The 15,142-nt window shown below is 45.9% G+C and overlaps 1 protein-coding gene across 28 annotated transcripts in view; it reads left to right on the top strand.

Annotated features, from left to right (window-relative positions):
- Window positions 1-15,142, top strand: part of LOC139264722 (obscurin-like) — a 571,531-nt gene that overhangs the window by 550,134 nt on the left and 6,255 nt on the right. For all 28 annotated transcript variants that reach the window (XM_070881692.1, XM_070881694.1, XM_070881707.1 and 25 more), the window contains one exon: window positions 12,550-12,625. In XM_070881692.1, coding sequence (XP_070737793.1) covers window positions 12,550-12,625 — 76 coding nt within the window. The remainder of the gene's footprint in view (window positions 1-12,549; window positions 12,626-15,142) is intronic.

Genomic DNA, 15,142 nt, shown 5'->3' with positions numbered 1-15,142 from the left:
TGAGCCACGGCTAACACCTGCTGAGTCGCAAATTTCCCCAGCAGAACATTCATCTAGATTAATTTATAGTCCTCATTGTAGTGTATGGAGAAAGAGTCAGACTGAACACTGTGAGCTCAAAGTAAAGTGTGACCGTAGTCTTTTATTGCAGGTCTCCAGAGTGCCTCTCCAACCTGTGAAGCCTTCTTAAATACCTGTGCTCCCAAGGGATTATCGGATCCCTGGGACTCTGGGGAATGAGCCCTTTGGTGGCTGTACAGAGTAAATACAAGTCCACATATATAACAACACTCCCCCCCCCCCACCCCCGCAAAGTCAATAGTGTAACTATTTACAATGTGAGTCGACCTGGGTCCCTTCTTGCCCTGGTTGATCGTTTTGGTGTGAAAGCTGGTGTTGTTGAATCATTTGTTGGGCCCTCGCTGGGCTGCTGTGTTGGGTTCTGCTTCGTGGTCAACCGTGGTGTCGGTTGCCACTGGTGTGTATGTTGGGGGATCAAAAAAGTTAGGGTCCAAGGTGGGTTGCTCAGGGTAGTCCGTGAATCTGAGTTTGATTTGGTCCAAGTGTTTCCGGTGAATGAATCCATTTGAAAGTTTGTCCCGAAACATCCTGCTCTTTGGCCACGACAGTGCCGGGAAGCGACTTGGGACCTTGTCCATAATTTAATACAAATACAGGATCATTGACTTCAATCTCACGTGACACATTTGCGCTATCAATGTATGAACTTTGTTGAAGCTGCCTGCTCTCTACCTGTTCATGTAGATCAGGGTGAACTAACGAGAGCCTTGTCTTAAGTGCTCTTTTCATGAGCAGTTCAGCAGGTGGGATCCCAGTGAGCGAGTGGATCTCGTGCAGTAGCTAAGCAGGACTCAGGATAGGCGGGTCTGCAGTGAGCCTTCAGTTACCCTCTTCAAGCCTTGCTTGACGGTTTGCACTGCTCTGCCTGACCATTGGACGCTGGTTTAAACGGGGTAGATGTGATATATTTGATCCCGTTACGGGTCATGAATTCTTTGAACTCAGCACTGGTAAAACATGGCCCGTTGTCGCTCACCAGGACATCGGGTAAGCCATGAGTGGCAAACATGGCCTGCAGGCTTTCAGTAGTGGTAGCGGACGTGCTAGCCGACATTATTTCACATTCAATCCACTTGGAGTACACGTCTACAACCACAAGGAACATTTTACCCAAGAACAGGCTTACAGAGTCGACGTGTACCCTAGACCACGGTTTGGAGGGCGAAGAACATAAACTTAGCGGCGCCTCCCTGGGTACATTGTTTAACTGCGAGCATGTATTACATCTGTGAACGCAGGACTCGAAGTCTGCATCGATACTGGGCCACCACACGTGGGATCTGGCTATCGCTTTCGTCATTACGATGCCTGGGTGCGTACTGTGGAGGTCATTGATGAAGGTGTCTCTGCCCTTCTTGGGGACCACTACTCGATTGCCCCACAGAAGGCAGTCTGTCTGTATAGACATTTCATCTTTGCGCTGCTGGAACGGCTTTATCTCTTCCTGCATTTCCACTGGGACACTGGCCCAGCTCCCGTGAAGCACACAGCTTTTGACTAGAGATAATAAGGTGTCCTGGCTTGTCCAGGTTTTGATCTGCCGGGCAGTGACAGGTGATTGCTCACTCTCAAATGCTTCCATAACCATGGCTAGATCTGCGGGCTGCGCCATTTCCACCCCCGTGGTGGGCAATGGCAGCCTACTGAGAGCATCGGCGCAGTTTTCTGTGCCTGGCCTGTGGCGGATGGCGTAGCTGTATGCAGACAATGTGAGCGCCCATCTCTGGATGCGGGCCGATGTGTTGGTATTTATCCCTTTACTCTCGGAAAACAGGGATATAAGTGGCTTATGGTCAATTTCCAATTCGAATTTTAGCCCAAACAGGTATTGATGCATTTTCTTTACCCCATAGACACACGCTAACGCTTCTTTTTCAATCATGCTGTAGGCTCTCTCAGCCTTAGACACACTCCTGGATGCATAAGCAACCGGTTGCAGTTTTCCGAAATCATTGCCTTGTTGCAATACACACCCGACGCCATATGACGACGCATCACATGATAGTACCAAACGCTTAGGTGGATCATACAACACAAGCAATTTGTTTGAGCATAACAATTTTCTCGCTTTTACAAAGGCATTTTCTTGGCTTTTGCCCCAAACCCATTCGCCCCCTTTTTGTAGTAAGACATGTAATGGTTCTAGCAGGGTGCTGAGACCGGTAAGAAGTTACCAAAGTAGTTCAAGAGTCCCAGAAACGAGCGCAGCTCCGTCACGTTCTGTGGCCTCGGTGCATTCTCGATTGCCTCTGTCTTCACGTTGGTGGGCCTGATGCTGTCCCCCGCAATCCTCCTTCCCAGGAACTCCACTTCAGGCACCAGGAAAACGTACTTCTAGCGTTTTAACCTGAGCCCCACGCGGTTGAGTCAACTAAGAACCTCCTCCAGGTTCTGCAGGTGCTCGACTGTGTTCTGACCTGCGACCAAGATGTCGTCCTGGAAGACCGTGGTGTGCGGGACCGACTTCAGTAAACTCTCAATGTTTCTCTGGAATATCGCCGCCACTGATCGGATTCCAAATGGACATTTGTTATAAACAAAAATACATTTGTGCGTATTGATGCAGGTGATGGCCTTCGATGATTCCTCCAGTTCCTGCGTCATGTAGGCTGACGTCAGATCCAACTTCGTGAACGTCTTTCCTCCCGCCAGCGTTGCAAAGAGGTCTTCGGCTTTTGGTAGTGGGTAGTGGTCCTGCAGGGAGAAACGATTGATAATTACTTTGTAATCGCCACAGATTCTGACGGTCCCGTCTCCTTTGAGGACTGGGACAATAGGACTGGCCCACTCGCTGAACTCGATCGGTGAGATGATGCCCTCTCTTTGTAGCTGGTCTAGCTCGATCTCTACCCTTTCTCTCATCATGTACGGTACTGCTCTCGCCTTGTGATGGATGGGTTGCGCCCCTGGAATTAGGTGGATCTGCACTTTTTCTCCTTGGAATTTCCCGATGCCTGGTTCGAACAGCAAAGGAAATTTGTTTATGACCTGGGCACACGAAGTGTCGTCAGCGGGTGATAGCGCTCAGATGTCATCCCAGTTCCAGCGTATCTTTCCCTGCCGAGCAGAGTGGGACCATCGACCGGTACCACCCAGAGTGGTAGTTTGTGTACCGCTCCATCGTAGGAGACCTTTACGGTAGCACTGCTGATTACAGGAATCAGTTCTTTTGTGTAAGTTCTTAGTTTTGTGCGAATTGGAGTTAAGACCAGCCTTGAGGCCTTGTTGCACCACAACCTTTCGAAAGTCTTTATTCCCATGATGGACTGGCTTGCGCCCGTGTCCAGCTCCATTGACACCGGGAGTCCATTTAGTTCAACATTCAGCATTATCGGGGGACAATTTGTGGTAAATGTGTGTACCCCATTTACCTCTGCCTCCTCTATCTGAGGCTCTGTTTCATTGTGATCCTCCTCTGCAACATGGTGATTTACAGGTTTAACACACTTTGCAGCTTGCCTGCACACTCGTTGGAGGTGTCCCATTGTTCCACAGCCCTTGCGAACGTATCCTTTGAATCGGCATAAATGGAAATGATGATCACCCCCGCAGCACCAACAAGGTGTTAATGGCCTTGCATTCATCACCCTTGATGGTGGACACTGAGACATCTGCGGATGTGCAGCTGCAGGTATGTGTGACCTGCCCTATATGTTACGATTTGAAAACAACATCATTTTGTTCACAGTACTTATAGCAGCACTTTTGTGTTGAGAGATTTGCTTAGTATTGTCACTGGTGGCAAAGAACGCCTGGGCTATCGCTGTGGCCTTACTCAAGGTTGGGGTCTCTACAGTCAAAAGTTTGCGAAGTATGGTTTCGTGGCCAATGCCAAGTACGAAAAAATCTCTGAGCATCTGCTCCAAATGTCCTTCAAATTTGCAATGTCCTGCAAGGCGTCTTAGCTCGGCGACATAACTCACCACTTCCTGGCCTTCAGACCTTTTGTAGGTGTAGAACCGGTACCTCGCCATCAAAACGCTTTCCTTCGGGTTCAAATGCTCTCGGACCAGTGTGCACAAATCGTCGTACGATTTCTCCGTGGGTTTCGCTGGAGTGAGCAGATTCTTCATGAGGCCATACGTTGGTTCCCCACAGACGGTGAGGAGGATCGCCCTTCGTTTGGCAGCGCTCTCTTCCCCGTCTAGCTTGTTGGCCACGAAGTATTGGTCGAGTTGCTCCACAAAAGTTTCCCAATCATCTCCCTCCAAAAATGTCTCCAGGATGCCCACTGTTCTCTGCATCTTTGGATTCACTATCTGTATCTCGTCGCCAGTTGTCGAGTATGGAGAAAGAGTCAGACTGAACACTGTGAGCTCAAAGTAAGGTGTGACCTTCGTCTTGTATTGCAGGTCTCCAGAGTGCGTCTCCAACCTATGAAGCCTTCTTAAATATCTGTGCTCCCAAGAGATTATGGGATCCCTTGGGACTCCGAGGAATGAGCCCTCTGGTGGCTGTACAGAGTAAATACAAGTCCACATATATAACACTCATCATAGGCAGTCCCTCGGAATCGAGGAAGACTTGCTTCCACTCTTAGAATGAGTCCTTCGGTGGCTGAACAGTCCAGTACGGGAATTACAGTCCCTGCCACAGGTGGGACAGACAGCCATTGAGGGGAAGGGTGGGTGGGTCAGGTTTGCCGCATGTTCTTTCTGCTGCCTGCGCTTGTCTTCTGCATGCAGTCAGCGAAGAGACTCGAGGTGCTCATCGCCCACCCAGATGCACTTCCTCCACTTAGCACGATCTTTGGCCAGGGACTCCCAGGTGTCGGAGGAGATGTTGCACTTTATCAGGGAAGCTTTGAGGGTGTCCTTGTAACGTTTCCTCTGTCCACCTTTTGCTCATTTGCCATGAAGGAGTTCCGAGTAGAACGCTTGCTTTGGGAGTCTCGTGTCTGGCTTGTGGGCACTATGGCCTGCCCAGCAGAGCAGATCAAGTGTGGTCAGTGCATCAATGCTGGGGATGTTGGCCTGGACAAGGACATTGATGTTGGTGCGTCTGTCCTAGAAACATAGAAACATAGAAAATAGGTGCAGGAGTAGGCCATTCGGCCCTTCGAGCCTGCACCGCCATTCAATAAGATCATGGCTGATCATTTCTTCAGTACCCCTTTCCTGCTTTCTCTCCAGACCCTTTGATCCCCTTAACCGTAAGAGCCATATCTAACTCCCTCTTGAATATATCCAATGAACTGGCATCAACAACTCTCTGCGGCAGGGAATTCCACAGGTTAACAACTCTCTGAGTGAAGAAGTTTCTCTTCATCTCAGTCCTAAATGGCCTACCCCTTATCCTAATACTATGTCCCCTGGTTCTGGACTTTCCCAACATCGGCTACATTCTTCCTGCATCTAACCTGTCCAGTCCCGTCAGAACCTTGTATGTTTCTATGAGATCCCCTCTCATCCTTCTAAACTCCAGTGAATAAAGGCCCAGTTGATCCAGTCTCTCCTCATATGACAGCCCAGCCATCCCTGGAATCAGTCTGGTGAACCTTTGCTGCACTCCCTCAATAGCAAGAACGTCCTTCCTCACACTAGGAGACCAAAACTGAACACAATATTCCAGGTGAGGCCTCACTAAGGCCCTGTACAACTGCATTAGAGATCCCTGCTTCTATATTCAAATATCCTAGCTCTGAAGGCCAACATACCATTTGCCTTCTTTACCGCCTGCTGTACATGTGTGCCCACTTTCAGTGACTGATGAACCATGACACCCAGGTCTCGTTGCACCTCCCCTTTTCCTAGTCTGCTGTCATTCAGATAATATTCTGCCTTCGTGTTTTTGCCCCCAAAATGGATAACCTCACATTTATCCACATTATACTGCATCTGCCATGCATTTGCCCACTCACCTAACCTGTCCAAGTCACCCTGCACCCTCTTAGCGTCCTCCTCACAGCTCACACTGCCACCCAGTATAGTGTCATCTGCAAACTTGGAGATATTACACTCTATTCCTTCATCCAAATCGTTAATGTATATTGTAAAGAGCTGAGGTCCCAGCACTGAGCCCTGCGGCACCCCACTAGTAACTGCCTGCCATTCTGAAAAGGACCCGTTTATCCCAACTCTCTGCTTCCTGTCTGCCAACCAGTTCCCTATCCACGTCAGTATATTACCCCCAATACCATGTGCTTTGATTTTGCACAACAATCTCTTGTGCGGGACCTAGTCAAAAGCCTTTTGAAAGTCCAAATACACCACATCCACTGGTTCTCCCTTGTCCACTCTGCTAGTTACATCCTCAAAAAATTCCAGAAGATTCGTCAAGCATGATTTCCCTTTCATAAATCCATGCTGACTCGGTCCGATCCTGTCACTGCTTTCCAAATGCATTGCTATTTCATCCTTCAGGATTGATTCCAACATTTTCCCCACTACTGATGTCAAGCTAACCGGTCTATAATTACCCGTTTTCTCTCTCACTCCTTTTTTAAAAAGTGATGTTACATTAGCTACCCTCCAGTCCATGGGAACAGATCCAGGATCGATAGACTGTTGGAAAATGATCACCAATGCATCCACTATTTCTAGGGCCACTTCCTTCAGCACTCTGGGATGCAGACTATCAGGCCCCGGGAATTTATCGGCCTTCAATCCCATCAATTTCCCGAACACAATTACCCGCCTAATAAGAATATCCTTCAGTTCCTCCTTCTCACTAGACCCACTGTCCCCTCGTACCTTCGAAAGGTTATTTGTATCTTCCTTCGTGAAGACAGAACCGAAGTTTTGGTTCAATTGGTCTGCCATTTCTTTGTTCCCCATTATAATTTCACCTGAATCCGACTGCATTTGCCTTTACTAATCTTTTTCTCTTCACATATTTATAGAAGCTTTTGCAGTCAGTTTTTATATTCCCTGCAAGCTTCCTCTCGTATTCTGTTTTCCCCCTCTTAATTAAACCCTTAGTCCTCCTCTGTTGAATTCTAAATTTCTCCCAGTCCTCAGGTTTGTTGCTTTTTCTAGCCAATTTATATGCCTCTTCCTTGGCTTTAACACTATCCTTAATTTCCCTTGTTAGCCATGGTTGAGCCACCTTCCTAGTTTTATTTTTTACTCCAGACAGGGATGTACATTTGCTGAAGTTCATCCATGTGATCTTTAAATGTTTGCCATTGCTTATCCACCGTCAACCCTTTGAGTATTGTTTGCCAGTCTATTCTAGCCAATTCACACCTCATACCGTCAAAGTTACCTTTCCTTTAGTTCAGGACCCTAGTTTTCGAATTAACTTTGTCACTCTCCATCTTAATAAGGAATTCTACCATATTATGGTCACTTTTCCCCAAGGGGCCTCGCACAACAAGATTGCTAATTAGTCCCTTCTCATTACACATCACCCAGTCTAGGATGGCCAGCTCCCTGGTTGGTTCTTCGACATATTGGTCTCGAAAACCATCCCTAATACACTCCAGGAAATCCTCCTCCACCTCATTGCTACCAGTTAGGTTAGCCCAATCAATGTGTAGATTAAAGTCGCCCATGATTATTGCTGTACCTTTATTGCACACATCCCTTATTTCTTGTTTGATGCTGTCCCAAACCTCACTACTACTGTTTGGTGGTCTATACACACCTCTCACTAGCATTTTCTGCCCTTTGGAATTCCGCAGCTCCACCCATACCGATTCCACATCATCCAAGCTAATGTCCTTCCTCACAATTGCATTGATTTCATCTTTAACCAGCAACGCCACCCCGCCTCCTTTTCCTTTCTATCTATCCGTCCTAAATGCTGAATACCCTTGGATGTTGAGTTCCCAGCCTTGGTCACCCTTGAGCCATGTCTCCGTGATGCCAATCACATCGTATCCGTTAACTGCTATTTGCGCAGTTAATTCATCCACCTTATTCCGAATACTCCTTGCATTGAGGCACAGAGCCTTCAGGCTTGTTTTTTTAACACACTTTGCCCCTTTAGAATTTTGCTGAAATGTGGCCCTTTTTGTTTTTTGCCTTGGGTTTCTCTGCCCTCCACTTTTACTATTCTCCTTTCTATATTTTGCTTCTGACTCCATTTTATTTCCCTCTGTCTTCCTGCATAGGTTCCCATCCCCCTGCCATATTAGTTTAACTCCTCCCCAGCAGCACTAGCAAACACTCCCCCTAGGACATTGGTTCCGGTCCTGCCCACGTGCAGACCATCCGGTTTGTACTGGTCCCACCTCCCCCAGAACCGGTTCCAATGTCCGAGGAATTTGAATCCCTCCCTTCTACACCACTCCTCATGCCACGTATTCATCTGAGCTATCCTGCGATTCCTACTCTGACTAGCACGTGGCACTAGTAGCAATCCTGAGATTACTACTTTTGAGGTCCTACTTTTTAATTTAGCTCCCAGCTCCCTAAATTCGCCTCGTAGGACCTCATACCGTTTTTTACTGAAATCGTTGGTACCTATATGCACCACGACAACTGGCTGTTCGTCCTCCCTTTTCAGAATGTCCTGCACCTGCTCCGAGACATCCTTGACCCTTGCACCAGGGAGGCAACATAACATCCTGGAGTCTTGGTTACAGCCGCAGAAATGTCTATCTATTCCCCTTACAATTGAATCCCTATCACTATTGCTCTCCCACTCTTTTTCCTTCCCTCCTGTGCAGCAGAGCCACCCACGGTGCCATGGACTTGGCTGCTGCTGCCCTCCCCTGATGAGTCATTCCCCCTCAACAGCACCCAAAGCGGTGTATCTGTTTTGCAGGGGGATTACTGCAGGGGACTCCTGCACTACCTTCCTTGCACTGCTCTTCCTGTTGGTCACCCATTCCCTATCTGGCTGTATACCTTTTACCTGCGGTGTGATCAACTCGCTAAACGTGCTATTCACGTCATTCTCAGCATCATGGATACTCCAGAGTGAATCCACCCGCAGCTCCAGTGCCGCAACGCGGTCCGTCAGGAGCTGCAGGCGGATACACTTCCCGCACACGTAGTCGTCAGGGACACCGGAAGCGTTCCTGACTTCCCACATAGTATAGGTGGAGCATAACACGTGTCCGAGCTCTCCTGCCATGACCTAACCCTTAGATACACTTAAATTGTCAACAACAATGTTAAAAGTTTACTTACTGATGTAGAAAAGAAAAAGAAAAACTACTTACCAATCACCAGCCAATCACTTACCCCCTGTGACGTCACCTTTCGTTTTCTTTCTACTTCTTTTTTGCCTTCTCCCTGTTGCTGCACAAGCCTCTCGCCGCACCACGCACCTCCCGAGCCTCTTGCCGAAGTCCCGACTGCCTCTCCACGCACCTCCTCGACGCTGGGCCCCGGACTCCCTGCTGTGCCTTTTATCCCAGGGGAATTGTAGGATCTCGCGGTAGCAGTAGCAGCCCCTTCATCCAAAATCAGTATACATAGCAACATAGGAACAGTAGTTGGATATTCAGCCTCTTCTGCCATTCTATTAGACGATCTGTATATTAACTCCATTTACATGTCTTTGTTCCATTTCCATTGATAAACCTTACCTAACAAAAATCTATCAATCTCTGTTATGAAAATTTCAATTGACCCCCAGCATCCACTGGGGGAGAGAGTTCCAGGTTTCCACTACCTCTTGTATGAAAAAATACTTGCTGATTTCACTTATAATGGCCTAGCTCTAATTTTAAGATATTCCCCCCTTGTTGTGGATTTCCCCATCATTGGAACCAGTTCTGACTGTATCTATCTTATTAAATTCCTTTATAACTTCAAACACCAATTAGATTACCCCTCAACCATCTAAACTAAAGAAAATACAAGTTTATGTGACCTAGCGTCATAATTTAACCCTTTAAGACCCGGTATGATTCAGATTCACATACATATATTTTATTTATATATATATATATGTATATATTTTATGCATATAAAAGAAACACAGATTCATTGATTTCTAGTGGAGTTGCTTATGGTAAGTCAGAGGATATGCAGTTTAATAAGAAGGAAGAGCATTATGCCATGTAACTCTCAGTGTATTATTCCACTGTGAAATGCGGCCTGTCCATTGAAGGCAACATGATCTAATTTCAATGATTGGTCACATCCTGAGGTCAATTACAGGGTAGTTATTTCTCTGTAGATTGTCACTGCTTGTAAATCTCTGGCTCCTATTCGAGACACCAGCAGGAAATGCTTTTAAGATGGTTTTCCATCTGTAGTAAAGTGTCACACCTTGAAGTGCGACATCTGAAGTGTGTCAGGTTTGTACCAGACATTCTGCCTCCCACTGCAGCCTCCCAACTCCACCCTTGCACTCCCCAGTGTCTCAGGTCCATCCTATTTCTGTGTCAAGATCAGTGGAAGCTTCTTTCAGTCTCTGTCATTGACACAGTGATTTGCTTCTCCAGAACAGGAACAAAAGTTTTAAGTGCCTGCACAAGCACACATTATCATCTGAACTACTGGATCAGCTAGAAGAGCAAGAGAGTTATCCCTGGTGTGCTGGCCAACAGTTATCCCCCAATAAGCATCAATAAAAAACAGATTATTTGGTCATTATCATATTGCTGTTTGTGGGAGCTTGCTGTGCTGCTGCGTTTCCCACATTACAACAGTGACTGCATTCCAAAAAATAAGTACTTCATTGGCTGAAATGTGCTTTGGGACCTCCAGTGGCCATGAAAGGCGCTATATAAATGCAAGTCTTTCTTTAATCAAATCATGATGTGAATGGGGATTAATGACTTTACTGCCAATTTGAACAATTATATAATTGATAGATTATTAAATATATTTTTCATATATGTGTGTATATATATTATATATATTATAAGAACATAAGAAATAGGAACAGGAGTAGGTCATACGGCCCCTTGAGCCTGCTCCGCCATTCAATAAGATCATGGCTGATCTGTTCATGGACTCAGCTCCACTTCCCCGCCCGCTTCCCATAACCCCTTATCGTTTAAGAAACTGTCTATTTCCGTCATAAATTTATTCAATGTCCCAGCTTCCACAGCTCTCTGAGGCAGCGAATTCCACAGATTTGCAGCCCTCTGAGCGAAGAAATATTTCCTCATCTGTTTTAAATGGGCGGCCACTTATTTATTCTAAGATCACGCCCTCTAGTTTTAGTCTCCCCCATCAATGGAAACATCCTCTCTGCATCTATCTTGTCAAGCCCCCTCATGATCTTATACGTTTCGATAAGATCACCTCTCATTCTTCTGAATTCCAATGAGTAGAGGCCCAACCTACTCAACCTTTCCTCATAAATCATCCCCGGAATCAACCTAGTGAACCTTCACTGAACTGCCTCCAAAGCAAGTATATCCTTTCGTAAATATAGAAACCATAACTGCACACAGAATTCTTATATAGCTGTAGCAAAACTTCCCTGCTTTCATACTCCATCCTCTTTGCAATAAAGGCCAAGATACCATTGGCCTTCCTGATCACTTGCTGTACCTGCATACTATCCTTTTGTGTTTCATGCACAAGTACCCCCAGGTCCCACTGTACTGCGGCACTTTGCAATCTTTCTCCATTTAAATAATAACTTGCTCTTTGATTTTTTCTGCCAAAGTGCATGACCTAACACTTTCCAACATTTTACTCCATCTGCCAAATTTTTGCCCACTCACTTAGCCTGTCTATGTCCCTTTGCAGATTTTTTGTGTCCTCCTCACACATTGCTTTTCCTCCCATCTTAGTATCGTCAGGAAACTTGGCGACATTACGCTCAGTCCCTTCTTCCAATATAGATTGTAAATAGTTGGGATCCTACCACTGATTCCTGCGGCACCCCACTAGTTACTGGTTGCCAACCAGAGAATGAACCATTTATCCTGACTCTCTGTTCTCTGTTAGTTAGCCAATCCTCTATCCATGCTAATATATTACCTCCAGCCCTGTGAACTTTTATCTTGTGCAGTAACCTTTTATGTGGTACCTTGTCAAATGCCTTCTGGATGTCCAAATACACCACATCCACTGGTTCCCCTTTATCCACCCTGTTCGTTACAGCCTCAAAGAACTCCAGCAAATTTGTCAAACATAACTTCCCTTTCATAAATCCATGCTGACTCTGCCTGACCGAATGTTAGTTTTCCAAATGTCCTGCTACTGCTTCTTTAATAATGGACTCCAACATTTTCCCAACCACAGATGTTAGGCTAGCTGGTCTATAGTTTCCTGCTTTTTGTCTGCCTCCTTTTTTAAATAGGGGTGCTACATTTGCAGTTTTCCAATCTGCTGGGACCTCCCCAGTATCCAGGGAATTTTGGTAAATTACAACCAATACATCCACAATCCCTGCCGCTACTTCTCTTAAGACCCTAGGATGCAAGCCATCAGGTCCAGGGGATTTATCTGCCTGTAGTCCCATCTTACTGAGTACCACCTCCTTAGTGATTGTGATTGTGTTAAGTTCCTCCCCCCCTATAGTCCCTTGACTATCCACTGTCGGAATATTATATACAAGAGCGTCTCATAGTACTGCAGCTTACAAAGTAAAACTTTCTTTCTTCAGCTCCAGAAATCCTTGAAGGGAAGGCAGTTGTTCCAGAGACAGATATTTGGGCAGTTGGTGTGTTGACCTTTACAATGTGAGTTCCTTGTATCTACATCTCTGACAATGCTTATTCCTACAGGATATATTTATCTGCACAACCTGTCCCCCTCAACTTTTTCCCCAGTCTGTCATCTGCAAAAAAAGAATTTCTGTATAAATTGTGTTTTTTTTCCCTTCAGCGACCCAAATTCAGCTGGTAGTGTAGTGGTTATGGTACTGGACTAGCAGCCCATGGGTAGTGAGTTCAGATCCCACCATTCTAAGTTATGAAGTTAAATTAAATAAATGTGGTCAGCTTGTGAGCTGACCATACAAATTGATGTATTGTTGGAACAGCCCAACTAGTTCGCTAATGATCAGGGAAGGGAGGCCCCAAATCTCAGTAGAACTCAAAGCACCATCAAGATGAAGTCCCATCACCTACTTCTCAGGGCTCCTATTGATGGGCAATGTGGCCTTGCCACCTTCGCCCACATCCTGAAAACAAATAATGAAATAGAAAATGATCTATGATGTGTTAACCCATCACAGCTGCTACGACATAGGGACATCACAGTTGACTGTGGCAAGGGAGCGTGAAAATAAATCGGCCAGAGTTCTCAGTCCTGAAGGCTCGGCACCAACTTCTGCTGGAAGTGTAGGTGTACAGACATAAGGTGACGACAGAACTCACTCAGCTGTCACATCGCACGTGGACTAATGATCATTTTCTGGAATCTCATGTGGAGAATACCCACTTCGGTGAGATATTGGACGACTCCCATCATCTGTGGGACAATCCCAATCAGGAAAAGGGGGGTAATTCAAGAGAAAAAAAGTAATTATATCACTGTTGCAGCTGGAAAATCCGACCAGCAACTCACCACTTTGCACAAACCATCGATGTGCTCAAAATAATTGACGTTCTGTGCTTTTTAGCTGCATCTTTTTGTTGGTGATCCATTACAGATGTTCCCTTTAACACTCTCTCCTCTGTATCAGAAGTGTGATTTAAGAACATAAGAAATAGGAGCGGGAGTAGGCCATTTGGCCCTTCGAGCCTGCCCTGCCATTCAATAAGATCATGGCTAATCTGATCTTGGCCCCAACTCCACTTTCCTTCCTGTTCCCCATAACCCTTGACTCCCCTATAGTTCAAGAATCTTTCTATCTCCGCCTTAAATACATTCAATGACCCAGCCACCACAGCTCTCTCAGGTAGAGAATTCCAAAGATTCACGACCCTCTGAGAGAAGAAATTCCTCCTCATCTCCATCTTAAATGGGCGACACCTTATTCTGAAACTATGCCCTCTAGCTCTACATTCCCCCACGAGGGGAGACATCCTCTCAGCATCTACCCTGTCAAGCCCCCTTGGAATCTTAATATGTTTCAATAAGATCACCTCTCATTCTTCTAAACTCCAATGAGTATAGGCACAACCTGCTCAACCTTTCCTCATAAGACAAACCCTTTCATCTCAGGAATCAACCTAGTGAACCTTCTCTGAACTACCTCCAAAGCAAGTATATCCTTCCTTGAATACGGAGACCAAAACTGTACGCAGTACTCTAGGTGTGGCCTCACCAAATCCTGTACAGTTGTAGCAGGAAATCTCTGCTTTTATACTCCATCCCCCTTGCAATAAAGGCCAACATTTCCTTTGCCTTCCTAATTATTTGCTGTACCTGCATACTAACTTTTTGTGTTTCATGTACGAGGACACCCAGATCCTTCTGTACTGCAGCATTCTGTAGTCTTTCTCCATTTAAATAATATTCTGCTTTTCTATTCTTCATACCAAAGCGGATAACCTCACATTTTCCCACATTATACTCCATCTGCCAAATTTTTGCCCACTCACTTAGCCTGTCTATATCCCTTTGCGTCCTCCTCACAATTTTGTGTCCTCCTCACAATTTGCTTTCCCACCTATCTTTGTGTTGACAACAAATTTGGCTACAGTACACTTGGTCCTTTCATCCACGTCATTAATATAGATTGTAAATAGTTGAGGCCCAGCACTGATCCCTGTGGCACCCCACCAGTTACAGTTTGCCAACCAGAAAATGACCCATTTATCCCGACTCTGTTTTCTGTTAGTTAGCCAATCCTCTATCCATGCTAATATATTACCCCCAACACTATAAGAACATAAGAATTAGGAACAGGAGTAGGCCATCTCGTCCCTCGAGCCTGCTCCGCCATTCAACAAGATCATGGCTGATCTGGCCGTGGACTCAGCTCCACTTACCCGCCCGCTCTCCGTAACCCTTAATTCCCTTATTGGTTAAAAATCTATCTATCTGTGATTTGAATACATTCAATGAGCTAGCCTCAACTGCTTCCTTGGGCAGAGAATTCCACAGATTCACAACCCTCTGGGAGAAGAAATTCCTTCTCAACTCGGTTTTAAATTGTCTCCCACGTATTTTGAGGCTGTGCCCCCTAGTTCTAGTCTTCCCGACCAGTGGAAACAACCTCTCTGCCTCTATCTTGTCTATCACTTTCATTATTTTAAATGTTTCTATAAGATCACCTCTCATCCTTCTGAACTCCAACAAGTAAAGAC

Source organism: Pristiophorus japonicus, chromosome 5, assembly GCF_044704955.1.
Source record: "Pristiophorus japonicus isolate sPriJap1 chromosome 5, sPriJap1.hap1, whole genome shotgun sequence".
NCBI lineage: Eukaryota > Metazoa > Chordata > Chondrichthyes > Pristiophoridae > Pristiophorus > Pristiophorus japonicus.
This window is presented reverse-complemented; position numbering and strand designations above follow the sequence as displayed.